At 63.2% G+C, this 27,485-nt stretch overlaps 2 protein-coding genes across 5 annotated transcripts in view; both read right to left on the bottom strand.

The window, feature by feature from the left end:
- ASCL2 (achaete-scute family bHLH transcription factor 2) overlaps nt 1-27,485 on the bottom strand; it is a 198,580-nt gene that overhangs the window by 92,626 nt on the left and 78,469 nt on the right. The gene's annotated exons all lie outside the window — the stretch shown is intronic.
- IGF2 (insulin like growth factor 2) lies at nt 8,987-26,810 on the bottom strand. Of its 4 annotated transcripts, none has more exons than XM_059151204.1 (5): nt 20,023-20,106; nt 19,317-19,481; nt 14,549-14,711; nt 12,556-12,716; nt 8,987-12,398 (listed from the first exon to the last, which is right to left on the bottom strand). In XM_059151204.1, the coding sequence occupies exons 2-5, from the start codon at nt 19,476-19,478 to the stop codon at nt 12,159-12,161; spliced, it is 726 nt and encodes a 241-aa protein (XP_059007187.1). In that variant the 5' UTR covers nt 19,479-19,481; nt 20,023-20,106; the 3' UTR covers nt 8,987-12,158. The 4 variants fall into 4 exon arrangements, with proteins under 4 accessions (XP_059007187.1, XP_059007190.1, XP_059007196.1 ...); XM_059151207.1 differs by having other exon boundaries at nt 12,556-12,707; XM_059151213.1 differs by having other exon boundaries at nt 19,335-19,481.

Genomic DNA, 27,485 nt, shown 5'->3' with positions numbered 1-27,485 from the left:
AGAGACTCTTACCTGAAGGCCGCCGTGGAGGGAGGAAGACAGACCAGACAACAGACCTCCAGGGGTATGAGGGAAGAGCGATGGGGCTTTCCAGCCGCCGGAATTCTGGCTGGGACAACTACATGGCCAGGAGGGTCACTCGTTGAGACGGGGAACCCTGGAGGCAGCTCAGGTTTGGAATGGAGGGGACGTGGAATCCATGCCCCTGACCGCAGGCGAGGGGAGCCAGAGGTCCATGGCTGGGGCTATCCAGGATGCCGTGTGTGATTGCTAGCACTGTGGCATGGTGGCCCTCCACGTGGGGAGAAGTCTAGGGAAGGGAGAGAGGGGACACCAGGTCAGAACAAGGCTCGGCAACACCCCACCAAGGGGAGTCAGAAAACCAGAACAGAACAGATAGCACAACACCAAGAAGACAGGGAGAGTGGACCCAGTGGCCACAGGAGCACAAGGAAAACATGTTCCAAAAGAACGTTGTCCCACTGTCTGCCGGCCCTCATGGCTTCAGGTGAGGCGCCTTGGTTCCCGCCGCACGAAGTTCTGTTTTCTCCTCTTTGGATTTTCCTTTTTACATTTGTTTTCATCGGCTTGTCGTGCTCTGGACTGAGCCTCCTTGGCTTGCACTGAACTTCCTGAATCTGTTATGTTTTTCATCCATTTGGGAGATTTCTAGTCCCTACTTCTTGAATGTTTTGCTGCTTCCACTCCTCCCCTCTGAGACTACCATCTCCTTGCCAGCCCCCAGGTGACCGTGACTGCACTCTGCGTTCGAGCCTCTCCCTCTTCCTCACATCGAGTAGCTCCTTTTGACTGATCTCTGAAGTTGATAGACTGCTCCATCCCTGTTCTGACACTTACCTCGTCCGGTAGATTTTGTTTGTCTCAGAGATTGTACTCTTCAGCTCAAATTGTCCATCAGGACATTTTTAACATTTGCGATCTGTCTGCCAGAACCCGGTCCTTTCATTCATTGTGACTATGTTTTCCTTTATCTCCATTGGTGGCCGGGGCTACTGTATCTCCTTCAAAGACTCTGTCTGATAACTCCAACATCCCGTCCCTCAGAGTTGGCCTTGATTAATCGTCGTTTCCCTTGGGGAGGGGGAACACCTGTCCCTGGCCCTCACCTACGCGTGTAACTTCATGCTGCACCCCAGACTCAGCGAACATTCCATGGATGGACCACGGGTGTGCAGCATTTCTCTGCAGAGTGCCGATGTGTTTGTTTGAGCTGTTAGCTCGATCAGGCTCCAACCGCGGACTCTGTCCCATGTGGTCCAAGAGGTGGCTCAGATCTCCATCCAGTCTGGCTTCCATCTGCCCCACACCAGCAACTCAAGCTGAGTTGCATACAATTTGGGATGCCCCCATCTCTGCTTCTCTTGGGGATTCCCATCTTAGTCTCCAGTGACCTTCCGACAGGGTTTCTCTGGGGATTTCAGATGTCTGCACTGTTTTGTGACTACCCTACTTTGCCAACTCTCTAGAGCCCTTGGGGAGCTGTTTGTTTGTTCGCTGTCCAGGGTTTAAGGTTGTTGTCGGCAGGAACGCTGATTTTTCGGAAACACCTCATCCAGGAAACATTCTCCATGCTTGGAACCCAAAGGAGTTTCAGGATGGTGGTAAGGGTGCGGTCAGCAGCGGCAGAAGCTCCTGAGGGGTCACATCCAAAAAAGAAAAAAAGTGTCTATTGACGATCACTCCAGGAACGCTCCTGGTCGATGAAGAGGGTCCTCTCGGAGGGTGACAGGAAGCAGGCTCAGACAGAGGATGGCGGGGCAAGCCATTGATATTCTCTCATGTTAAGGAAGTTTCTTTTTATTCTGAGCCTGTGAAACACATTTTATAACTGGGAGTCCATGTTAGACTTTATTAAATATGTTTTTGGCACCTATCAGTATCATCATATGGTTTTTCTTCTTTTGGCCTACAAACACAATGATATTAACGGATTTCTTCATGTTGAGTCATCCTTGCATTCTTGGAAGTAAACTCTGCTTGGTCATGGTATATTATTACTTTAATTCAATACACGGCTGGATTTAATTTGCTAATTCTTCTCTTTATAATTTGTGCTTCCATCTTCACATGTGAACTTGGTCTGCGGTTTTTCCTTGTTCTGCGCTATCGTGATCAAGCCTTGGGACCAAGGTTATACGGACACAGAAAATGAATTGGAATTGTGTCCATATTCTATGCTGGAAACATTTTGCAGAAGAATGGTCATCAATGAGCATTAAAAAGAAAGAAAGAAAAAAGAAAGAAAGAAACCCAAAAAGCCTTGCCTGTAAAACTCTCTGGGCCCTGTGCCTTTTTCTAGGGTAGGATTTTAGGATTTTTAGTCCATAACCTGGGACTTTTAATCCACAATGGTCTTTAATATAATCTTTAATTTAATCCACAAATCCATAAACCTTTCATTTAGTCCATAACATCTTTCAACCGATGTTATGCTCCATTTTCTAAAAGCAGGATGTACTATAATCTGAATCAGCACATAGAATTTCTATGAGGATGGACATTCAGTACATTTCAGTCTCTCTGCTGTCCTTCCTCATTTCCAGCCAGGACAATCACGAGCAACCACACGGGTAGGTATCTGTTTCCCTGTAGTTGCCACGTACCCGTCGACATAGCCATCCACCCATGTGTCCATCCCTACCTCTGCCTACCCCTCTGTCCACCCCTGCACACACCCACCTGTCTGTACACACTTACACACATGTAAGTACCCACAGACATACGTATATCTACCCAACCGCCTTCCATCCGTCTGTCTTCATGAAGCCCACCCTGAGTCTCTACTCTGTACCAGGTCCTGGGATGGGTATTGTGGTCCATGCCTGGGAGAGATGAGCCAAGGGCTTAAGTTCTGGAAAACCAAAGAAAGCGTCAGGGCAGTCCCAACCGTCTGTGCCTGCGAATGGGGTAGAATGAGACCAGATGCTGTGCTGGGTTCTGGGAAACCAGGGACCCAAAATGGCAGATCTGAGGAACTAGTTCCCAGGACTGCCACCTCCAAGGCTCAAGCAGGGCTGGTCCACCATTCGGCCGGCCTAAGCAGGGAGTCAGCTGTGGTTTGTCGGGGCAGCCTGGAGGGGAAGAGAACACCGGGCCCAGGGAGAGGAGCCCCATGGGGTCGCGCCCCCACCCGTGTTGGGAAAGATTTGGAAAATGCATTCTCTGCGTCTCATGGTGTGTCTTTAGGCTGACACAGTGGCCTCCCTCTTCACGGTGGTGGTCTGATTGCCCTGATGGCAGCAATGGGGTCTTCCTCATCTCTGTGGCTCCCCGGCCTCGCCGGCTGGGTGAATGATGAAGGACAGACAACCGGATGCCGGGCAGCAAACTCTCGTGCTGGTGCTGTGGCGGGTGGAGCTTGGCCACATCCAGGTCCGGGGAGTGGGAGACGGCTGGCAGCCTCGGCCCACCCCCCACCTGCCGGGTCACCTCAGCACCACTGGAGGCCTGGAAAACCTGTCTTCCTCAGAGCTGCCAGCGGGCGGGGCGGGGAGACCCTGGCCGGGAGCATCCCAGAGCCCCCGGGGACAAGGAAGGTGGGGGCGGAGTCCCTGTCCTCACCCCTCCCCCTCCCTGGCTGTGCTGAGAACCAAATCGCCTTATCAGAAAGTCCCTTGAGTGACTGGTTAACCAAATAGCTAGAATTCCTGTTCCAGAGGCACATCTGTTCTTGATCGAGGGGAGGCCGGGGATGACAAGGAGGGAGGGGGAGCAGAGGTACAGGCCAGGCCTTCCGAAGTGATGCTCTGGCCAGGCAAGGGGGTAGGGCTTGCCAGCCTCACAGGAGCAGCACGGGCTTCTGTCTAGGACCTGCAGCAGGTTGGGCTGCTTTGCCCACCCCCACCCCCACACTGGGGAGCTGGGACCTGCCGTCTGGGGCTGGGGGAGGGGTGAGACGCAGCACTCCCACACCCCACACACACACCAGGGCACACGTGCAGGGATTTCTGCTAACCCCCCGGCTTCAGCTGACCCAGGCTTGGACCATCTTTCTGGAATGCACATTGGAGTGGTTCCCTCTCCCCTCAAAGACCCTTCCCTGCTGCCCCGAGCTCTCCCACAGTCAAGTTCAGCTTCTTGGCTCAGCACTCAGTGCCTGGGGATCCGTGGCTGCTGTGTGCCTTTGTGTCCTCCTCCAGGGCCCCAGATCTGGGCCTTGCTCATGCAGAAACACGGGTCATGCCAAGGCTGGGCCGTGCTCGTGCAGAAACACGGGTCATGCCCAGGCTGCCGGGCTGTTCCCTGCACCTACAACGCCCTTCCAGCCTCCACGTCCAGCTAGCCGCTGCGTGCCATCCAGAGGCGGTCTGGCCTGGCTGTCTTCCTCAGGTGTGGGCGCTGCTGGGACACCTTTACCTCAGCCCCACGAGTGAGTCTGCGGACGTGCCCCCGTAATATTGCAGTCCTTGCCCCCAAGACTCCCTCTTCTTGGGCTCTGGTTCCACAGTACTCAACCGGGGGCACTGGCCAGAGCAAGCGTCCAGAAAGGAGCCAAGACAGAAAGGAGACGGGAGGGAAAGAGCAGGGAGAAGGCAAGAGGACGGCGCTGGGGAGGCCGAGGGCACTCGGGGCTCCCCGGAGAAACACGACAGGCCTGAGGATGGTCTGAATGGGACAAGGGCCTAGTCCCTTCTCCTGGCCAGAGACCTCACAGGCCCGCCTGGCCCCACCACTGGGCTCTCAGCATGAGCCTGGCCCCGCCGAGGCCTGGGAGAAGCCGGAGCCCTGCCTTGCTTTCCTCCTGTCTGGGCTGCAATCACGGGCTCTACACCTGTCACCCCACTACCCAGCCTGTGGGTGCCAGCGCCCGGGGCGGGGGACGGGCCCATCCGTCCACACCTCCTGGGCTCCTTGGCCGAGCTGGGCTAGGGGATACAGGCCTTGGGCGTCAGGACAGGAAAGAGCCGGGAGGAAGGCGGGGAGGGGGTGACGGCCCAGGGACCCCTGGCCTGTGAGAAGGGGTGGGAGCCGGGGCTGGGGCAGATGCGGGTGCAGTCGGGGGAGCATTGGAGGAAACATGCGGGACGCATCCAGGCTCCTCCCCACCCAGGGCCGCAGGGAAGCCCCTCAACCAGACACACAGACACCCCGATCCTCCTGGCCCCAGGACGGCCCAGTCAGCAGCACCCTGACCGGCCTGTGGGCCCCTCCGGTCTCCCCCTCACCAGGCTCGGCGCCCCTTCCAGGGCTCAGCGCTGCGGGCACGGCCTAGGGGAGAGGGCCGGCCGGCGGGCAGGAATGTTTGCGGCCAGTGTAAACAGATCGTTTCTGTCTGCCTGGGGGGCGGGGGGAGGGAGTTGTCTTAGCTTTGTTATGTTCTGAAAAAAAAAGGCAAAAAATTTGGGTCACAAACCACAAACTGTTTTGCTTTCGGCGTAACTGGCATAAACAGGCATTTTCTCTTCGGTTTCTGGCCGGCGGAGGCCTGGGCTGGCTGGGGCTGGGAGCAGGGAGAGAGGCTGAGGGCTGCGCTAGGAGGCCCAAGGCCACCGCCCACCCGGGCCAGAGGGGCTGCGCAGGTAGAGGCCGGGTCCCCCCACCGCCGCCCCCCGGACTGGCTGTGATCTGGCTACACCGCGGAGGGGGCACCAGCCGAGGGCCAGGCCCAGGCAGGGAGGAGCGGGGACCCCGGGAGCTGCGGCCAGCAGGGCGGGTGGACGCAGGTTGCTGGGGATGAAGCCCAGGGGCCAGAGCCAGGAGAGGCGAGGAGGCCTCTAGGAAGGAGAGGCTTGCAGCCTGCTGAGGGGCCCCCAAAGGCGGGTGTGCCGGAGCCCTTTGCGGCACTCCAGGGCCTTCCTGGCCAGCTCTGCGCTGTGACAGGGTTGGGGAGCACCGGGCCGCGGACGGCCGTGACGGCGCACCTGTGTCTGCCCAGCTCGTCCTGCGGCAGGTGGATGTGGCTGTGTGGTTGGAGTGTGCGGGCGGGGGTGCTCCCCAGGGTCAGAGCAGACGCCCGGGGGCCCAGGCCAGAGCAGCTAGCTTGTGAAGGAGGAGGAGCCTGTGGCATGGGATGGGGGTGGGGGTCGCTGAAGGACAGAAGAACTGTGGGGGCCGGGGCTGAAGGCCCAGAGAAAGCCTAGTCTGCGGTTTGCACTCAGGCCTGTGGCCCATGGGAGCCATGGAGGGTCCTAAGGCGAGAGTGGCGCCCTTCCGGCTGGCAGAGCGGGTGGAAGACAAGAGCTGGGCGCGGCAGGGTCCCGTGGCTGGCAGAGCTGTGCGATTTGTCCACAGACTGAATTGTTTGCGGGGCAGGGCAGGGGGCCTGGAGCTGGTGCGGGCCTGCGGGAGAGCGAGGGGCTGGATCGACCAGGCAGAGGCCACTTCGCAGCTCCGGGAGAACGGCCGGCGGAGACCCAAGTGGGGTCAGGAGCCCAGAAAGTTAGTCTGTGTCTCCAGCTCAGCAAACGGCCCCTCTGTGGCCCCCCGCTCACAGTCAGCCTTCAGGGTCACGTGCCGCATCAAGCGCATAGTGGGGGGACACACAAGCCTGATCACCCCGGTGAGGGGGCACTAGATCGCCTCGGTGAGGGGGCGCTGGGTACCGGCTTCCCCAAGGGGAGTGCAAGTCCACAGAGTTCACATTGAGGAGACCGGCGGCCTTGGGGAAGTGGCACAGGCAGGGGCAGACCATGCCAAGGTCCCGAGGCAGAAACACGCTTGGGAGTCCACCCAGCCCTGGGGGTCCCCGTGAGGACTTGGCAGAAGCGGGCCCGCTCTGGCGGTTTCAAAGACCACCCAGGGTCCCTGTGGTCGCCAGCGGAGACTGGCAGGAACCATCGGAGGGAGGAACTGGGTGCAGCCTGGGCTGGTGGGACCGCAGGCCCGAGGGTCCTCCAGGACGGGCGCGGCACCTGCTTTTCTCCCCAGTGGCCACCTCCATGCTGGCCTCAGCGCCAGGAACAGGATCTAGGGCAGAGCAGGGGTCTCCTCACGTAATTTTCCTAAGTGACCACAAACTGGGCTGTTTGAAGGACGGAATCCATTCTCTCCCTATTCTGGAGGCCAGAGTCCAAAGTCAGCTCTCCAGACCGAAATGCAGGGGTCCCAGGGCCAAGCCCCCTGCCAGCCTGGGGGGGGCTCCCTCCTGCCTCCCCTGCCCCTCCCCCACGGGCCTACCCCTTCTCTCCTGTCCCAGGGATGCCCTAATCCAGGTGAGCTCATCCCTCCCTGACCCCCACAGAGACCCTTCCTCCAAACAAGGCCTGGTTCACAGGCTCCAGGGCTGGGATGCGGACCTGGACCAGCGACCTGGACCAGCGGTATTTTGGAGGAGAACCATTCAGCCCAGCCCCGCAGGACTCAGTAAATGTTTGTTGCGTGAGTGACAATAGCCTACCCTGCCCTCTTTCCTGCCCTGAACTCTCCCCAGAGGGAGGCCCCTCTCCACGCCTCCCTCCAGGAGAACCCCACGCCTCCCACCGCCTCCAGGCCTGCACTCCAAAATGACTTTCTCCCGGAGACCCGTCTGCTTCAAAAGAGGGCTCCAACATTCCCTCCATGACACTGAGCCTGGGGTGCCCTCAAAATGCGGGTGCTCGCCCGCAGGGGTGAAGGAAGGATGGAGCCCTCAGGAGTGAGCTGGGGGTTTACAGAGCAGAGAAAGGGGACCAAGCCCAGCTGGGCTGCCCAGGCAGAGCGGGGAGAGGGCAGCGCCCGCCCTGGGGGTGCAGCGGGTCGGACGCTAACTGGCTGCCAGGAGCTCAGGCGGGGCGGCAGGGCGAGGGTCTTGGGGAAAGCCAGCACAGGCAGGGGTGCGGGTGGGCTGCACTGCAGTGAGGGGAGGAGGCTGTGAGGGGCGGTGCTGGGTGTGGCCGGTGGGGGCAGCAGGGGAGGGCCTGGGGCGGGGAGGCAGGGCACCCAAGGACCCTGAGTTCAGCACCCAAGGACCCCCGGAGGGGAGCCAGGCAGGGCTCTGTGGACCTTCGGGGGGCAGAGCGTGCACGAGGAAGAGGAGGGCCCAGACCTGGTCTCCAGCGCGGGGAGACCTGGGCAGAGGGGGGTCCACTGCGGGCTGTGCCATACCGCTGGGGCCCCTCCCGGAGCCCCCACATGAGAGCCCTCAGTCTGCCCGAAGATGGGCACGGTGTCCCTATCCAACTGGCTCTTCCCCTCACCCTCGGACGCTGACCCTGCCTCCTCCGGGCAGCCCCCCAGTCACCCTGCTTGGAGTTTTCAGCGCAGCAAGCGTGGGCAACATGGCCAGGACCCGAGACGACACCACCCGGGCTCTCGGAGGCCTGGCTTCGAGCCTGTTGTGGCCAGCACCAGGCCAGGAAACAGAAACTACTAGAAATAGAAAGAAAGATGGGGTTCAGGGTGGGAGACCTTCCTCCCACCCAGAGAGAGCTCTGGGCCTGCCCCTGAGTGCTGCCCAGCCCACCACCCTTCTACCCACCACGGTGCCCCTGCAGAACCGGGGCCTGCGCGGCAGGGCGGGGAAGCAGTCAGCTCGAGCCTCAAGCCCCACAGAGGCCAGCCTGGGGACCTTAAACTTCAGCTCAGAGGACAGAGCATTGGGGGGGATGTGCAGGGCTGAGGAGTGGAGGGGCTTTCTGCTGTAGCCTCCATCTGGGGAGGCTAAGCGTGTCTGTGTGTGCAGCCAGGCAGGTGACACGAATCCCCATCTCTAGCCACAGCTAGCTTCCAGACCCTTCCCGAACCTGGTGGGCCCCCAGCACCCACCCCTGTCCCTGGGATTGGCAGTGAAGGCACTTCACTTCTCCTGGAAACCATGCCCCGGGGGCCCCTGCTGCCACAGGGCACCCCAGTGCTTGAGGACTTGGTGCCTGAGATTGTCCCAGAGCCGCTGGCCCCAAGCAGGTGGCCGTGGTCACTGCTGAGAGGGTGCAGGCTCTCGGGCTGTCCTCCCTGGCCACACGTCCCTGAGACAGCAGAGCCCGCAACCCCAGGCGCCCCCCCCCGCAACCCCACAGGCGTGTGAAAGAGCAGAGGACTCGGAACCAGGTAAATTTGAATGCTTTATTGGGATTGCGAGCGATAAATGTTAAAGACAAAACCCAAGCAATGAATTTTGCCAGAAATATCAGCATGTTAAAGGGGTCGAGTGGAGGCCCGCACGGCTACTGCCAGATGGACTGCAGCAGCGGGTGAGGTGACATTCGGTGCGGGGCACGTGGGGGGTCTTCAGGCGATGGTGGGGGGGACCCAAGAGGAGGTCCCGCTGAAGAGAGTTGAGGGGGGAGAGAAGATGGGCGGCCACAGTCGGGCTCGGGAAGTCAGATGGGGGCCCGGGTCGGGATGGCTAGGGACCCTGCGAGAGCTGCTTGCTGGGGGACACAGGGGAGCGTCGGCAGACGGCCCTGGAGCACCCACCCCACGAGAGGCAGAAGGTAACACTGGGTGGGATGGGCGTCCGGCAGGATGGGCAGGAAATTTGGGGTGCCTCCGAATCTTTTTGGATCTCAGGCCAATCTGTCTGCATCCCAATGACAAGAATTTGGCTCTTTTCAGCTCTGTCCAATGTTCCGAATGGCCCATTCCCGGGACGCCTGCCGAAGGCCCCTCTGAGCCGCTGGTGGGCTGACACATACCGCCCCCAGGGTCGTGTCAGCCCCGCTACTGGGGCCCAGAAGCCTCGGGCCTCTAGAATGCTAGTCAGGCTGTCGTGCAGGGGGGCTGAGCTGGGGGCAAAAGCGGGGGTGAGGTAAACCTCCCAGCCGCCCGGATCCCTGCCACAGCCCTAGGCGCCGAGATGGTGGCTGGTTCGGTACTGCCAGACCCGTGGGCCTCGGGGCCCGAGCAACCCCAGCCGACAGAGCGCCGTCGCAGCTCTCCTGCTCTGTGGGGCCTGCACCCTCCTGACCTCCCCGACTCCCCGACCTCACCCTGCCTGGATCCCCGGAAGGCCTGCAGAGCTCTGAGCCTCCTGGGGACAAGACAGGGTGCTGAGCAGGCGGGCAAGCTGTCACCGAGGGGCGAGGGGAGGGCTCCCCAAGTGCACGGAAGGCGGCCACCTGCTCCAGCCCGATGGAGCCCAACTCACACACCTTCGGCCCCTTCCCCCCCAGCCGGCCGGGGCCGGCCGGGGGCCCCTTCCTGATGGCCTCCGAGCACCTTCCGGACACCGAGGAGACGCCTCCCCACCCCCTCCTCCGCCCCTCAGGACCTCCGGGGACCAGCCACTGTCCCCGAAGGCCAGGCCGGGCAGCGGCCCGCTCCTTTCCCTCGGGCTTCTCCGTGGGGCCCAGTGGCCAGCGCCCCACGGAGGCCCCACTCTCGACTCAACCCAAGCGACAGGGACAGATACAAACAAAAACCGAATTGGGACGATAAATGGCGGAGAGCAGGACGTGCGGCTTGGCCGCGGTGGCCGTGGTGGCGGTGGCTTGTGTGGCACTGCTTGGTCTCTGCTCCCCTGTTACGTGGGGCGGGAGTACGTCTAATTTGGTGTGTGAGCGCGTAAAAAGCTAAGGAAGGGTCAAAAAAAAAAAAGGAAAAAAGCCCCAGGAGATACGATTAAAGGGGGGAATAGATCAATTGGCGTAAATTTGGGTTCCTCATTGGGTCTGTAATTCTGCGCTGTGACTCCTGACCGTCATCGTCCGAACCTTGCGGGACCACTTCCTCCTACAGAGCACCCCCCACCCAGCCCCCACTGCCCCCCACCCGCCCCTCCAACCGCCAGACTTCCCACACTCCCCACCATCGTTGCCGGCCTCCTGGGGGGCCCCTCATTTCTGAGAGGCCCCCAGAAGGCCCGCAAGGATGGTCCCTAGGTGTGCTGGGGGTCCCAGATGTTCTTCAAAGAGCACACCTAGGGGGTCAGGCTCCGGGGTAGGCACGTCTTGGTCTCTGCTCGGCTACAGCCGCCTCCAGCCAGGCCAAACCCAGCCCTCGCTCCGCATGATGGTAGGGGGCACAGATGCTGGTGGGGCCTGGGGGCAGAGGCTCATCCCACGGGGACCGTGGAGAATGCCACCTCCTGCACCAAAGATGGACCGCCCCTCTCCCACCCAAGGAGCGCGTCCCGGGAGTCAGGAGGGGAGCACAGGACATGAAAACCTCACCAATGAGCAAGTCCGGGAAAGGTCTGTGACAGAACACAGACTGCACGGTGCCGGGCACCCCCGTGTGCGCGTGTGCGTGCGTGGGTGTGGGTGTGCGTGCGTGTGGAAGCGTGTGTGCATCTGTGCGTGAGCGTGTGCGTGTGTGTGAGGTTGTGTGTGTCTGCGTGTGTGAGCATGCCTGTCGGGGTGTCTGCAGGGGTGCCTGTGGGTGTGTGTGTTTTAGGGTGGAAACGGAGATGTAGAGTTTGAGGGCGTGTGGATTTTGGAGGATGCATTTAGGGTGTCTGGGGATCTGTACCGATAAAGTCGATTTCCACAAATTTTGGCGTTCATGTTCTGTTCCCCCTCCTTCGGTCTCCCTGGGAGGCCCCTCTAGCTCCACGGTGACTTTGGGGATGGGAAGCAGCGCGAGGAACGAGTCTGGGGCTTTGCTGGTTTGAGGACGCCCGATTCTCCCCATGGCGCGACCGGAGTTCGGCCTGAGGAGGCGGGAGCCGGCTGCGACCCGGACGTGCCCACCTGCAGATCTGGGGTCCCTTCCTTTCTCCTGGAGGGGATGCCTGAGCCACGGCCAATCTGACTCGAGGTCCTGGGAAGAGAAGGAGGGGGGGGGGCCTAATTCTTTCACGATTGTTTCTAAGCCAATTCGGTTCTGGTATTTTTTTTTTTTTTTTTTTTTTTAGCCAATTGATAATTTTAGGATTTTTTTTTTAAGCTAATTAACGTTCCAGGTGTTTCTAGAAAGCCAATTCTTTTTAAGGGGACTAATGTGTGTGTACGAGGGAGGGAGAGTTAGGGGGTTCGTAGTTTCGGTTTTCTGGTTACACAATTTGGGGATAATTTGGGGGTAATTTGGGGGGATGTTTAAAGCCAATTGAGTTTGCACATTTCTAGAGATGTTGCTAGAGTCTCCTCAGCCCGATGGAGAGGGCCAAGGAGAGAAGAGCCTGACATGGGGAGGTTGGGGCGCGGGGGCCGGGGCTGGGGGAGCCCGCAGAGGGAATGCGATCCCAAAAGGGGTCAGAGGCGGGGCCTGGTGGAACGGCCCCTGGCCAGGAGGAGGGCACTAGGTGGACAGTGCCATCTTGCAGAATTACGCGACATTTTGGCTCACTTCTGATTGCCGGAGGCCTCCGGAGAGGCGCCCCCGTGGGCCGCGGGGTCGTGGGTGGGCAGGGCGATCAGCGGACGATGACGCTTGGCCTCTCTGAACGCCTCGAGCTCCTTGGCGAGCAAGCGACCCCGGCGGGCGCGCAGGAGGGCAGGCAGGCCCCTGCGCAGTCGTTGGGCGGACTGCTTCCAGGTGTCATATTGGAAGAACTTGCCCACGGGGTATCTGGGGAAGTTGTCCTAAGGGGAAGGGGCCAGTCAGGGGGCGCCCAGCTCGTGGGGGGCCCCGCAGGGCTCAACGCTCACCCTCCAGGGGGTGTCCACCAGCCGTGCTGCGGGCCCTGGTCCCCCAGCGCCGAGGAGACCCCCTGCAGCCCGAGGCCGGGTCGCCTCTTACCGGAAGCACGGTCGGAGGGGTCGACACGTCCCTCTCGGACTTGGCGGGGGTGGCACAGTAGGTCTCCAGAAGGGCCAGGTCACAACTGCGGAAACAGCATTCTTCCACGATGCCACGGCTGCTGCGGCGGCTCACGCGGCTTGCCGGCCTGCCTGGAAGTCCCACAGGGGGAAGGGGAGCCGCAGTTGAGCACCGGCCCGCACGGTCCCCACGCCTGGAGCTGGCCTCTGGCCGCTGGCCACCCCGGAGAGGGGCCAGGAGAAGAGGAGAACCAGCCGGCGGGGGTCTCTGCAGCAGCAGCCAGCCTTGGGAGGAAGGGGGACAGAGCGGGCAGGCGGGGTACCAAGGAAGGACAGGAGTGGAAGTGGGGGTGCGTGTGCTCCAGGACCAGCCCCTGGCCTCTTGCTGCCGCCCTGCTCGCGTGGAAGGTGGACACAGCCTCCTGGTCCCACTGCCCAGGGAGGTGGGGGAAACTGTGCCGGTGTGAGCCCAGCTCGGGGGGCCGCCCACAAGGGGTCCAGCCCCCATGCTGGGGGGCACAGGGTCCCGTCTTGGAGGCCAGGCTGGGACGCAACTGCTGCCCCCCAGCAGAGCAGGAGCCTGGGCAGCCGCAGGCTTGGGAGAAGAAGGGGAGGACGGCAGGGGAGGAGTGAGGATCTCCAGGAAACCGCGTCCTCCTGCCCTCCCGCCCTCCCCGCCCCTCCCTGCTCAGGCTCCAAGGTGGGCCGCGGGGAAGAGTCCACGGGCAGGCGCCCTGGGGAGGAGGTCCCACGGGCGGGGGCTAGGCCCGGCCCTCCCGGCAGGGGATCCACTCCCGGGGCACCAGACCCTCCTGCCCCCAAACAAGGCAGGCGCGAGAGAGGGCACGGCCGAGGCCAGGGTGGGCGGGACTTCAGAAGCAAGGAGAGAGCAGGAGAACCTGGCAGAGAGAAGCACTGAGATCCCCAGGCTGGCATCTGTGGGCAAGCAGAGACTCCGGAGCGGGGGGGAGGCCCTGTGAGGAGGGCTGGGTCTGACCAACTCAGCGCAGCCACACCCCCCGCCCCCATCCCACCTTCAGGGTCGTCCCATTATCCGCAGGAGCATTCCCCCATCCCATGCTATAGTGCTATAGATGAGAAACGGAGGCCCAGCCTTCTGGGGGGCGAGGGCAAGGCCCCACACCCCTGAGGGAGGGGCCGCCTCCAACCCGGGGTCCCACAGAGAGAAGGGTGAGGAGAAGCAGAGGTGTCAGGAAAAGCCTGCGGGGGGGGGGGGGGCGTTGAAATCAAAAGAGAAGCAGGAGGAACAGCCCAAGAGCCCTTGGAGCCGCAGGTGGGCGCCACACATGGTGGCCCAGACCTCAGGTCCCTGTGCCCTCCCTCTGTGCCACTGTGTGGGCAGGCTCTCCTCTCCTCCCCCTCGTGCCCAGGGAGAGCTGAGCTCCCCCAGCCTGTGGGACATGCCACACCGGCTTCTGTGCTCACTGGTCTCCAACCCGTTTTAGCTAACTTTAAATCAGATAGTCCCACTGTCAAAATGTCAGGCACCATGGAAAGGTCGGGGAGGGGGGACTTCAGTGCTCACAGCACTGCCCCCAAGCCCTCCACCCTGCTGGGGCCTGTCCCCTGCCCCACCCCATCCAGCCCACCCTGCCAGGCTCTGCCCCCCCCTTCCCCCCCCCCCACCGCCCTGCGCAGATACCACCCTTCCGGGGAGGAGACTGTTCTACTTTGAGTCATGCTGCGGGAAAATTGGGGGCGTGAGCTCTACCCAGGCACCCAGCAGGTGCCCAATAAATGTGGAAGCAGTTGGGCTCATGAAGTCTCAGAGCAAGAGAGCCTGGGGTCGACCCTCAGCAGTGGCTTCCCTCTGCCTGGTCTCCCCCACACCAGGCATCCTGGAGGGTTTCCATGGGCATCTAGGAAATGGTGTGGAGGACTGACTGCAGCATTTACGGAGCACCTGCTGTATGTGCCCTCCCCCGTGCCCCACCACACACTGAGCTACTTACTGAAGTAAAAGCCGCGGTCCCCACAGACAAACTGGAGGGTGTCCACCAGCTCCCCGCCGCACAGGGTCTCACTGGGGCGGTAAGCAGCAAAGCAGCACGAGGCCAAGGCCAAGAAGGTCAGCAGCACCAGCATCGACTTCCCCATCGGGACCCCCATCGGCATCTGGGGACCGAGAGAAGAGGCCTGAGCCCACCCGCCCCGCCTGCCCGGGCCTCCCGCCCCCCGACGGACACACCAGCCCAGCCATCTTGTGACTCCCAGGTCCGTTTAGCTCGGTTTAGGTCCTCGACACGACCGCTCTAGGTACAGAAATCACACGTGCTCTCCCTGCCCAAGGTGGGGTGCAGGGCAGCCCCGCGTCCAGTGCCTGTGTGTGAGGCCCGTCTCTGATCGGCACTGAGTGCTGGCCAGCAATTTCACGTGGGCGTGATCCTCCCCATGTCACCACGGCAGGGGCTCGGCCACACCCGGAGCTGCAGGGGCCAGTGCTGGACACTGAACCTGGCCTCTGTCCTATGAAGTCATGGGGGCGGGGCCAGCACAGGGCAGTGGCCACTCCTTGGACCTCCCAGCACCAGCCAAGATGGCAGACAGCCCCACCCCACCACAGAGCATGTGCATCCCAGAGGGCCCGCCCCCCACAAGCAGCAGGGGGTCCTGCGGGGGTGGGGGGAGGGCAGTCCCACCCCACCCCTCCCCCTCCCCCACCCTCCCAGTCTGTGGCTGAGCAAACCTCAGGTCAAGGATCCCTGGTTACCCTGTGGTGCCAACCACATTCCCAGGGACCTTGTTCTCCTGAATGGCTCAGTTTCCCCTCCAGGCTGCCCTGGACACCCCAAAACAAAGGCTAAAAGCCCCCGCTGCAGGACTGGCATCACACCACCCAGGGCCTCGAGGTCCCTAGGGATCACCAGACCCTCTCCCCACTGGGGTACCAAACCCCACCCTAGGAGCCTGAGGGAACAGGTCAGGCCACCTGGAGGCTGGACACTAGGTCCTCGGGCCCAATCTGGAAGGACACACCCCCTGCCCCAGGCTGTGCAGCTGCAGGACCCAGGCAAGGGTTAACCAGGTCCCTTCAGGATTGGGGGCTCAGGAAGGACCTCAGGCTCTCTCAGAGACTCAGTGAGCGGCCCCTGCTCCCTCCGGAAAGTGGAACCGCCTCCACCTCCAGGCAGGCGGCCCCAGCCTGCCCTCCACTGGCCCAGGTACAAACCCCTTCTGGGACGAGAGTCACAGCCCAGAGCCTTTGAGCCCACCGGCACCTGATGCTACCCAAGCCCTGGGCCAGGCAGCCTGCCCGCAGGCGCCCTTCCCAGGCTCCACACCTGGTGGGCACAGGGGTCCCGGCAGTGTGGCCCATCCCAGCCCGGTACCGGGCTGTGGCATGCTAGGCCCAGGGAACTTCTGATGCCTTAAATCGTGCAGGAGAGGAGGGGGATAAGGAGGGAGTGCGATCCCGCTGAGACTCAGGAAGACCAGTGGCCAGATCCCCATTAGGACCTGGAGTGCCAGCCTGCTCACCTCCCCCTGCCCTGGCCTGGCCCCAGCCAGGCTCCCAGGCTGCCCCCACTGCTGCCCCCTTCCAAATTCTAAGAACAATTTGGCCAGCTAGCGACTGGGCGCCGGCCGAGCGGCAGCTGCGTCCTTCCGCAAGCCTGGCCACTCCAGTGCAGGGTTGGTCCAGAGCACCCACCGAGAGCCCAGGCCCGACCACGAGAGAGGCACGAGAGGCACGAGGCAGGCAGAGCTATGGGCCAGGTAAGCAAGCCCCGGAGGAGGGAGGGTAGGGGTGAGGAGGGTAGAAGCAGGGAGGAGGGGTGGAGGGGCTGAGGCCCAGGGGCCATCAGCAGGCGGGCAGGCTGGAGCCGGAGGGCAGAGGGGTCCTCGGCTCAACAGCCCTGGTTACCTGCAGCTGGACAGGAGGCTTGCTGGGACTGGAGGAGGAGGAGGAGGAGGAAGCTGGAAGGCTGCCTCACAGGAGAAGCCAATGTCCAGTTTGCAGGCTGGTCAGTGCTCCGGCTTTTATGTCTGAGCCGGCTCCTCCCCGCCGGGGCTCCACCCTACCCCCCACCCCTCTCCCTGCTGACCACTCCCCCCGCCCCCTTTGCTCCCGCCCCCTCCGTCCTTCCAGCCAGTCCCTGCCCTCCTGCACCCCCACCAGCTAGCCCTGGACCTTCCCTCTGCGAAGTGCCCGGGGTGGGGGTGGGGGCTCATCCTGCACCCCCAGCCCATCTAGGCACCAGGCAATGTCCGGGGGGGGGGGGCGGGGAGGTTAGGGAGGGGGGCTGCTTTACACCTCCTTGTATGGAAAGTTCCATCTGCCCACCGGGCCGGGGCACATACTCTCTGGGGGCTGCACACTCCTGCCCTTCTGAGCTTCCAACCAGCCCCTCTCCCCAGATTCTTGGGTGGAAATGCTCGGGACAGGGAAAGGGGGAGCGCGGGTGGGGGGGGCCAGCTGCAAATGTGGCGCCTGGCCTGAGCCTTTCGCCAGCTCGCCCCCTCTTCCATCCTGGCCCCGCCCACCCCGTCTTCCTCCTTCAGTCTTGCTGGCACACAGTCAACATACCAGGGTGGGTTTCTGAGCCTTGCGCCCCTCCTCATTACCCAACACTCTGGGGGACAGGGCCCTCCCCCACACGGCAACGGACCGCAGACTCTCCGCAACACCCCCCTGCACCCACAGACCGACCAGGAAGTCGCCTTTGCAGACAGCTCACACCTCCCCTGCACTTCCCGAAGCCCCTACCCACCCACCCCCTCCACTTTGGCGGCGCAGGGGAGAGCGCGGGCTGGGCGACGGGGAGCGGGACCCACAGCCCCCCAACCCTGGGCCCGCGCGGGCCCCTCTCCCCACCCGGCCGGCCCGCACGCCGCTTACCTGGAAGCCGGCGCAGCTGCCGCCCACCTCCCTGCTGCGTATCGCAAACCGAACAGCGGGCGTTGGCCCTCCTGCCGGACACTCCTCTGCCAGCGCCGCTCTGGCCGGGTCGCGGGGGCCGAATGTGCGACGAGGCAGAACGGGGGGATGGCTTTTTTTTTGGGGGGGGGACTCGTCTGATTGTTTGGGGAGGGCGGGCTGTCTGCGGGCTGGGGCGGGCCAGATGTTGTACTTTTAGGGGGGGAAAGGGTATCGGGAAATGAGGTCAGCTGTTGTATCAAGGATAGAAGGGGGCAGAGATAGTGGGAGACACAGTCAGAACGTGAAAGGGGGGGGCCGAAGAGAGGGCGAGACGGAGAGAGGGCAGAGAGAGGCGGGCAGGCTCGCAGCGGGGGAGAACAGCGCACAGAGAAACAGAAAGCGTATAATTAATCCACTTCGGGACGGCGAGGCGAGAGGGCGGGCGTGGAGGGGGAGGGAGCTGGAGGCGAGGAGCTGGGGGGGGGCGGGAGGGAGCGAAGGGCAGGCTGCGGGAGAAGAGAGCGCGGGCGCCGGGACCAGAGGCCGGAGAGGGGACGGGGGAGCACAGAGAAGCGAGGGCAGCGCGCAACGTCGAGGGCCGGGGAAGGTGCTGAGGGGGGCGGCGTGGAGGGCGTCCCGGGCCGCGGGCGCCCAGCTCGGATTGGGCCGACGGAGCCCTCTGCCGTCGCGAGCCCGGGCCCTGGGAGGGGGTGGCGATGGCGGTGGCGGCGCCGAGCCGCTCGGGATGCGGCGAGGAGGGGAGCGGAGGGCCGCGCGCCGGGGAGGGCTGGGGACAGCGCGGGAGATGACAACGCCGGCGGCCTGCGAGCCGGACTGCCTGCGGGGGGGACCGCCTCCTCGGGCGAAGCGGGGGAGGGCGTTGAGGTAGATGGAAGAGGAGGCGGCGGGGATCCGCAGGCCCGACGGAGCGCGGCCCCGCCGACGGCGCCCAAGGCGGGAGTCAGCAGCGTGGCGGCGGGCGGCGACGACGCGGGACCGCCGGCCGGGTGGAGGCGCTGGCGGGCCGAGCGCGGGCGGGCGTGGGCCAGGAGGCGGGGGCGGCCGGAAGGGGGGGGCCGGGGGCCGGCCTGGCCTCACGCAGCTCCGCCGGAGAGCAGGCGAACTGCGGGCGCCAACGCCCGGCTCTTATAGCCGCGCTACCCCGCGGCGCGGCGCCCGCTCGGGCCCCGCTGGCCCCGCGCCCGCGCCAATGGGCGCCCTCCGGGCGCTGGCCCCGCCCTCCGGACCGCCCCCGCGGCTCGAGCAGGGAGGGGGGCCAGGGGCTGGGGGGCCCCGGGTCCGGGGGCGACGGTGGGGGGGGGCTGTGCGGTGCTCGCGGCAAGATTGGGTTGGGGGCGGGGAGTGGCCGAACGCGCAAGAAATCCCGAGTCTCTGTTCTAAAGTGTTGGGCCCCCCCTTTCGGGTTCCCGGGAACCGCGGGTTTCTAGGCTTGCGCGCGCCAGGGGCGCGAAGCGAGAAAGGTGGGCGGCGTCCCGGGCCCTAGCGCCGGCCGGGGACTACGCGGCTGGGGAGCCCGATCAAGAGTGAGGGCGCAGGTGGCTCGGCGCCGGGTCCGGGGTCCCCGCGGGAAGCTGTAGGGGAAGGAGGAATTCCCGGGCGCGGGCAGGGCGCGCAGCCGCCACCTGCCCGAGCAGGCGCGGCTCCTGAAGTCGCGGCAGCCGGAGCCCGAGCGCCCCCCGGTGCCGCGCGGGAGCCGGGGTGTAGCCGCGGCGGCCGCCAGGTGCGGTTCCCGGGGAGGGCCGGCCCGGCCAGCCCCGAGCGGGGGCCAGCCGTGGGGCCTGCCGAGGCTGCGCCTGGCCCGGGAGAGAAGAGCAGGGCGGGAAACGGCGCTCAAATCCTACCTGCATGACCAAACTCACCGGGGTTCGCGTGAGCAGCTCGCCTTTGGGACCCACCCAAAATATCCGGATAATGATTCCCCCGTCCTCAGTGCGTTGGACTTGCGTAGAGTCGGGTTCAGCCCCGGGAGCCACCACGATAATTTGGGGATCTGGGGAAACCATCTCCTGGAGAGTTTGGACGACGTAAGAAGTCGTGATTTTTACCAAGTCAAAACCACGCACAAGCCCGGGCGCCCCGCCCGGCCCTCGGCGCCCCGGCCACCCGCGCCTCTCCGAGGGGAAGGGGCCGCCGCCGGCGGAAGCCGGTGCCGGCTCGCCCCCTCTCTCCGCCATCAATCACTGCGCCCGCGCTCGCCGCGCACCTCCCCAAGTCCCCTGACCCGCGGACTTGGAGGCGCTGCGCCGCCCGAACGGGGTGCGCCTCTCCTCGGCGTCCCTCCGACCCAGCGCCCGGCCCTCCCCTCTTCCGGGCCACCGAGGCGCCTTCCCCACGACTGTGATCTTTGAAAGAGCAAACGTAAGCGGCGCCCGTTTCGGGGCGCCAGGTCCCGGCGAGCGCGGCCGCCGAGCCGCAAGCCCTCAGCAGGCTTCCGCGCCCCGTCCTGGTGTCCCCGGCGGCTGCCCGAGGCGGGCGCCAGCCCCGGCGGGACTGTGGCGGGGCGGACGCGGAAGCTGGCCGGGGCCGCGGAGGCGGCGGGGAGCTCACCGCAAAGCTGGAGGCTGGAGGCGGGAAGCTGCGTCCGCGGGCGCGCGAGGAGCCGAGCCAGCGAGCGAGAGCTGTGCGGCGGCAGCGGACGCTGCTGGAGGTGAGCGGGACCCCGGGGGCAGTCCCCAGTGTCCTGGGGCAACGCCCAGTCGGTTGGAAGACCCGGGGACAATGCCCAAATTTGGGGGAAACTGGGGGCAATGCCCAGTCGTTTTCCTGGACGCGGGAGCAGCACTGCCCACGTCCTGGCGGACAGTTGCCGGGCCAAGTGTGCTGGGGAAATAGAGAAATTTCCCAAATCCGAGGAGTTTGGGGGGCCTTCGCAGGAGAGGAAGAGAGGCTGAAATCAGTACCCTCCGTTCGCTGGGTTGGAAAAAGTGCAGAGAGCCGCAGCCTGGCCGGGAACAATGCCCAGATACGGGGGACGCAAGTCAGAGCTCTGTCTGGTTTGCGGCTCAAAGCACGAGTGTCCCGACGCAGGAGACCCGAGGGAGGCCGCGTTGGTGTGGGGAACTGTAATCAGTGACTATATTTGAGACTCAGGATCCAGGGTCCAACTTTAGAGGACCAGGGGACATTGCTCGGTGCAAAGGGTGTGGGGGAGGGAACAAGAAATCCAATTCTAAAATAAGGGGGACCCAGCCTATCGGTCACCAAGCTGAGGGAGAACCCCAGACCAATTTGTGGGAGATAGGTTTGGGGTGACTCGGGAAAATTCTCAGCATGAAAAGTGGAGGCAGGGGGACCCTCAGAGACACATTATCTGAAATTGGGAGAAGAAAAACACTGAACCCATTCTGGGGCTCTAGGCGAAATTCCAGTGTGGTGGAGGGAAGTTAAAGACTGACTTGCACAATTTAGAAATACAAAACTAGCGACCTGAGAGCTGTGCGGCCAAGGGAGTAACCTCCTTACTTGTGGCTCTGGGGCCAATTCCCAGTGTCCTTTAGAAACTCAAGAAACACTGTCTAAACTTGGGGGGATCCTCGGGTGTGATCAGCACATTTGGGAAATGCAGAAAAATCGTGTCTGCTTATACTCTAATTTTTAACTGGTTTCAATTGGTTTGTTTGGGGTGAGCAGGAAAAAAATCCTGTCTGCTTGGTCACTGTCTGCATTTGGGAAACGCTGGCAAAACATGTCCCCAGTTTGGGGGATCCATGGGAATCATCCCATGGAGGCAGATGTCAAAACCTCAGGAACCCCGGGAAATAGCCAGGAAGCTTATAGGACACAGGCCTATAAGACCTAGGGTTTCTAGGATATTTTTTGATCCCTGGACATTTTCATATGGGGGGCGTATGCAAAATTACCTAAACTTAAGGGGACTTGGGGAGCAAGGGTCACAAAATCAGGAGGTCCAAAAATCTATGTTCAAAAACAGTTGTTTTGTGGCGGTGGGGGAAGTCCCAATTTATTTGGAGGACTGGGAGGCATGTCTCAATTTGGAGGTCCCAGGAAACTAATGTTTTAATCTGGGGGTCCAGGGAAGTTGTTCAGGAAAATTGGGGGTCAGTGTCTAAGTTTTAGGGGAAAAGGATTAAGAGTTTGTAGGTCGTGAGGCCTGGAGAATCAGGGTCTCTGGTGATCTGCAGGGAGCTTGTAGTGTGTGAGAGACCCAGGAAATGTTGCTTACATTTTGGGTGACTTTGCGGGTGTGCAGAACGGTCTGGAGTCCAAGAGATCAGTGCCTGTCTGTGACCCGAGTGTAGAACTGACCGTGTTTTCGGGCTTGGAGGGCAACGCGTGGTACTGGAGAGAGCTCAGCGTGTTCAAATAGAAGGAATCGGGAAAAGGGTCCAGTGTTATCCTGGGGTTTGAGATCACTGCCTGAATTTCAGAAAATCCGGATTTTTGTCAGTAAGCCGGTGAGACACAAGGAACGTTTTAATACTCAAAATGTTATAGTAAAGAGAACATGTTCCGAATGTTGGGTTACTAGGGACACCCAGCAGAGCCTGGTGTAGGGAGACATATGTAGGCTTTGTGCGAGGGTTTGTTCCCTGCGTGGTATGACCCGGGAGAATCTGCCCGACCCACGGGGCCACAAGGAAGCGCATCTCAATGATTGCCCCGTGTGCTCTCCGGGGCTCTGTGACAGTGTCTAACCCGTCTGGGACCTGACTGGTGGTGGGAAGCTTGGGGAGTCCTGTAAAGGAGGCCTCCGAATATTCATGGCTCCCCCCTCCCAAACACAAATATTGCTCAATGAAATCTGGGGTTCAGAAATCATTGTCTCAACTTTGTGGAAGTCAGGAAACCAGAGCTCAGGCCATTTAGGGTTCAGAAAGGGGCCTGGTGTGCGCTGGGCGCAATGCCTCAATTTCAGTGAAGGAATAGGAAGCCGCGTTCAGACTCTGAGGGTTTTGGGGAAATTGCTTCGTGTGCTGGGGGAACTGGGAGTCTTTGCGTAAAATTGGGGGACCTCTCGGGCTGGTGTTGGTAATTTGTGGAGCCCCGGCAGACAGTGTCCTAAACTGCAGTGGGCGAGGAGAACAGGGCTTCCCTGCCGGGGAGCAGAACAGGGACAAGGAGTCTTGCCTGGGAGACGCTGCAGTTCCTGTTCAAAATTATGGAGGCTCAGGGAAAAAGCCCCACTTGCTTTGGAGAGGGCGCCCAAGTGCCAGGAAAACCCCGTCCGCCTTCTGGGGAACCAGGCACATCGGTCAGCGTGACCACAGGACCCGGGCTTAACGCAGCAGCTGTAGGGGACACCCGGTGGGCGGCCTGGAAGTCCGGGGTACGTGCGGCCGTTGAGAGCCTGGGAGAAAATGCCCAGTGAGGCTGGGGACCCGGGCCACTAGGCGAATCTGGGGAAACCAGCAGGGGCTTGCGTTTCTCGAGGTCCCCGGAAACGGAGGTCCAAGAAAATTCTTGTGGTCTGGGGAAATGCTGGATGTGTTTGGAGGACCTGGGAGCAAGCCTTAAATTCGGAGGATCCCCGGAAAAATACCGCCCGCGTTGGGTGGGAGCAGCGAGGTCGCTCGCCGGGCTGGGACCCCTGGAGGCGGAGGGCCGCGCGGGAGCGGCGGAGCTCCCGGGGCTGGGGACGCGCCGCCGCCGCCGCCACCGCTCCCCCGCGTCTGGGGTCTGGCGCGCGGAGCAGTGGCGCCCTCGCGGGGGGACTCGGGCGCGGGCAGGTAGCGCCGGGCTCCCTGGGCGCGCGCCCCGGAAGGAATGTCGCCGCTTTCTCGGGCCTTCTGGCCGCCGGGAGCGCGCGTGCGGCGGCAGCCGGGGCCGAGCAGGCGTGGGGAGGGAGGGAAGAATCCGGGAGCCGCGAGGGAGAGACTTGGGCGCGGCGCCCCGGCGGGCGCTCCCGGGGCTCCCGGCTCCCCGCTCGGCCGCCTCCGAGGACGGCCCCGCGCTCCCCGCCGCCGCCGCCGCGCCCCACGCGCTCCCGCGCTGCGAGCCTAGGCGAAGCCGCGGCCGGGCGGCCGCCGCGGGCAGGCTCGTCCCCGGCTCGGCTTGGGGGCCGGGGAGCACCCCAGACGGCCACCCCCGCGCGCCCAGACGCTCCGCGAGCGCCCTTCGGGCCTTAACCGGTCCCCCACGCAGGGGCGAAACCAGCTTTGCTTGGGTAACACGAAGGAGGGGAGGGAATGGGGAGGAAGAGGGGAGACATGGGGGAGGCCGGGGTCCGCCCTGCGCGGCCGCCGGGGCGCCCGGGGTCTCCTTTCGTTTTCCCAGAGAGAACGTGCCCGCGAAGCCTCACCACCCCGCCGCGAACGCCCAGCTGCTCGCAGGCCGGCACTGAAGCCGACGCAGGCGCAAGGCGCTTCTGGGCAGGAACGCGGCCACTTCCGAACCGAGCACTCTTAGGGTGGGGGGCAGCGACCCTGGGGGGCCCTCTGAGGGGTACGGAGCTACCAGGAAGAAGGCATTGCTGGGGGACGGAGGAATGGTGGGGATCCCCGCGCCACTACAGCGGGCATCGCTTGTCCCCACTGTCACCCCACAGAAGGACCCCAGTTACAAGGGGACTGCTCAAAGCCTGACATTCTGGGAAGGCAGGGGTTAATGCCATTGGACAGGTGTGGGGACCCAGTCAGGGCTGAGACAGCCCTTCACATTATTTTGGCAAGACAGGGAGACCCCCCCCCCCACCATGAAAAACAGCCCATTTTCCACCCAGAGCCCCAGGCACGTGGAGAATGTTCCCCCTTCAAATTCCAGTCCGCATCAATCACCCCGTGTCCCATTCCAAGAACATCTGGCCTGTCTCCCCCCACCCATCACGGCCCCCTCCCCTCTCCACCAGCTTCGTAGCCTCCCTGTGTCCCTGGCTTTCAGGCCTGTGTGGGTGAGGACAGGGCCCCCAGCAGAGAAGCCCTGAGTGGAGACCTGTGAATTTGGGGGTGAGGAACTGGGTCTCTGGGAGCCCAGAGCAGCTTCCAAAGCCTCCGGAGGGCCTCTGCTTCTGGACAAGCACAGGGCTCCCTGGGGCTCTGCTTTGGGCTCCCCACCTAGGCCTGCTTCCCAGCCTAGACTGGGGAGGGGGGATGCTGAGGTAAGAGCCCCTTTTCTAAGCGCGGGCTTTCCCCTTGGTTAGGGGTGCACTGAGGGGAGAGGACAACAGCACCAGTGGTCTCTCAACGGGTCCCTCCCCTGCGTTCCGCCCCTACAGGCGCCTGTCCTGGAGAAGCCCCGGCCGGTGCTTGGAGATGAGCCCTTCCAGCCTCTGCCTGGACCTAGGAGGTAAGAAGGCTAAGGCCACCCTGGGGTGCCAGGCTGAGCCGCTGGGGCAACGGGGGGGGGGGGGGGGGGCACATGCTTGCGCTCCCTCCCCCTCCCCTGCAGGCTGCCTGCTGAACCCTCGCCTTATTTAGTCAAAAGTGTGGCTAAAGGGGCAGGCTTGGCAAGGGCAGATCCGGGTCACCGTAGGGCTCAAAAAAGGCACTGGCTGCCCCCAGCCAGGACCAGCGTCAGGCTCTCCCCGACTTCCGGCCCTCCACAGTAGGAAGGGAACTTCAGGTGCCCCGGTATTGTGGGACTGGGGTCTCTCCTGCCCAGAGCCTGCCTGGCAGAACTTCCAGCCCGAGCGCCAGCCCCCCCCCCCGCCCCCCGCCCCATCCTGCTCCAGCCCCAGCGGCACCAGCAGCCTCCCCCGCAGACCGCAAACCCATGCTCCACCGAGAATAATCGTCCCCCCCAAATTCGGACTCACCCTAAGAGCCTGGCCCCTCTGCCTCAGGCCTGCGGCCGCTCTCCAGCCCGCCTCCCGCTCCTCGCTCCCAGCAGGCGGCCTTTCTCCTTCGTTTCCTCCCACAGCTCTGGCTCGGGGCTGGCCGCTCCCCGCTCCCTGGGACCAAGCCCAGCATTTTACAAATTCTGCTCCGTTCTCCAAGGGTCCCTGAGCGCCCCTCCCTAGCCCACCGCAGGGCACTGGCCACTGAGGTGCAGACCGCACACTGGGCTCCAGGAGGGAGTCCGGCTCAGCGTCAGCCCCGGCTGGAAGCAAGGGACCCGGAGACCCAGCCGGAACCACCAGGACCCAACGACAACGACGGCACAAGCCACCCAAGGCACAAGGCGCCACACCATAAATCAAAAGGCGAAAGTAGGTAGGGGTCTGGTGGGGACTACAGGGGAGGGGGCTGGGCAGGCGTGCTGGGGAAGGACCCAGGCAAGGCCACCATTGTACTATTTTCTGTAGTGTCAGAAATAAAGACACCTTTAAAAGAACCTTCCTGGCCTCTCTCTCAGATGGGCCAACCAGCCTAGAAGGGGGTTACCTGCTGGGTCCCTCCCTGGAGGCTCAGAAGGGTGGCCCCAGTCACTTTTGGGTCCAGTGCAAGGACACAGACACAGGCCGCCTCCACTTCCAAAGCTGCCCAGGACCCTGGAGCAGAGCCCCCTCCAGGGCAGCTCAGCCTGTGCCCCCACCCAGTACCTTGTCCGTGAATCACGGTGACCACCGGCACCGAGTTTGCTCCAGAAGTGTCCCAGGCTCTCTGGCCCTGGGGCCTTTCTAGTTGTCCCCCCACCCCCAGCTCACACACGCGGGAAGCCACTCTGGGAGCACAATGGAGCCGTGACACTGGGGGGGCTCCGTGACACTGGGGGGGCTCCGTGCTCGGGTGGCCGCCGCACTCCCAAGCGCTTCTGCCACCCGCCCCGCGGGGCACGACCTCCCTTTCTCTTCCCAACTGAATAGCCAGGAGGTCTGCAACTGCCAACCACTTTGACAAATGGGGACAGAGAGGTCAAGCCACCGGTGTGAGACCCCACAGCCGGGCAGCCCAGGACAGGCAGGACCTGGGTCTTGGGCGCCACCGCTGAAACCAGCCTGCCTGGGGTCTCCGGCTTCCCCCCACTGATGAGTTCTCCCCCTCCCGCCTGCCTTGCTTCTCCTTCCTCCAATTCCGTCCCCACCTTGTCCTCACGCCCCCCCCTTCTCCCCTGGCTGCTCCCTCCCCTTCCCTTGCCGTTTTTCAGCCACGAGCTCCCCTCCAAGGACCCCCGGAGGAGCCCGACCCCCAGGAGCAGCTGTGCCCACATCTGAGCGACGAGGGACAGACGCCCAGAGGGAAGCAGAGCCCTGAATCACAGATGCCCGCGGTGTGGCCCAGAATAAAACCCAGCTTCCCTGGGCCTTGTGGGGGGAAGGGGTGTCGCTCCGTGAACCTAAGGACAGGAGGCCTCTGCCGGGAGCTAAGCCAGCGGCCACCTCAGCTCTGTGCTGGGAATCCGAAGACACTCACCTCTGCGGGGCTGGGGCTGGCCGCCTGCCTCAGTTCTGAGCGCGCCCGGACTGCCTGGGCCACAGGCCGCAGCAGCGCAGCTCCGGGCTGGGTTCTCTGGTGGCTCTGGCCGCCTTTGGTTCCGGCTGGGGGGCAGGCTGGGCAGGGGGCTCTGCTGGATGAGATGTGGGGCCTTGGGGCTGGGGGGCCACTTCTTCCTCTGGGAGTTCCGCAGTGACTCTTCGGCCCCTGGAGAAAACACACACCGGTGTTCCTGAGATGAGCACCTTTAACACACCCCCCTACCCAGCCGGAGCAACAGCGCCTTCTTCCCTGTCCCCTGGCTGTTCAGTGGGGAAGCCTCAGGTCACCTTGCCCGGGCTTTGGGTGGCAGCTCCCCTTCTTGTCCCCTTTTTCAAGGGACCAAGGAAGGGGGGAAGGGGCCCACAGTTGGCCTAGACCTGGGCTTCCCAGCAGCCAAGCCAGCCAAGGGGCCCGTTCTGCTGGGTGGGCTGCCCCTGCTCTGCTGGTGTGGACTCCTGCCTGGGCATGGGGTGGGGGCTGCGCATGAAGGGCCTGTCTTGGGAGATCACAGCACATGTTAGGACACTCCCATACTCCAACATCCCCCCCTCGGGTGGAAGCAAGGAGGGGGCCAGGCACCAACCAAAGGACACAGTTCTGTATGCAGAAGTCAGCTGGGTGGTTGGGGGCGTTGGGGTGGGACACTGGGCTTCCCTGGGGAAATGGAGCCTGTCCCCACAAACACCATGGCCATGGCAG

This window comes from Mustela lutreola, chromosome 1 (genome assembly GCF_030435805.1).
Source record: "Mustela lutreola isolate mMusLut2 chromosome 1, mMusLut2.pri, whole genome shotgun sequence".
Classification (NCBI taxonomy): domain Eukaryota; kingdom Metazoa; phylum Chordata; class Mammalia; order Carnivora; family Mustelidae; genus Mustela; species Mustela lutreola.
Note: the sequence above shows the minus strand (reverse complement) of the source record. Positions and strands in the feature narration are given on the sequence as shown.

Excerpts from the sequence above, each read along its gene's own strand:
- IGF2 (XM_059151204.1), bottom strand. The coding sequence starts at position 19,478 with ATGGTTTCCCCAGATCCCCAAATTATCGTGGTGGCTCCCGGGGCTGAA. Across the intron at positions 12,717-14,548 it reads GGACCGCGGCTTTTACTTCA|GACTTCCAGGCAGGCCGGCA; the intron begins GTAAGTAGCTCA and ends TTCCCCCTGTGG. Across the intron at positions 12,399-12,555 it reads CCCCTCCGACCGTGCTTCCG|GACAACTTCCCCAGATACCC; the intron begins GTAAGAGGCGAC and ends CCTTCCCCTTAG.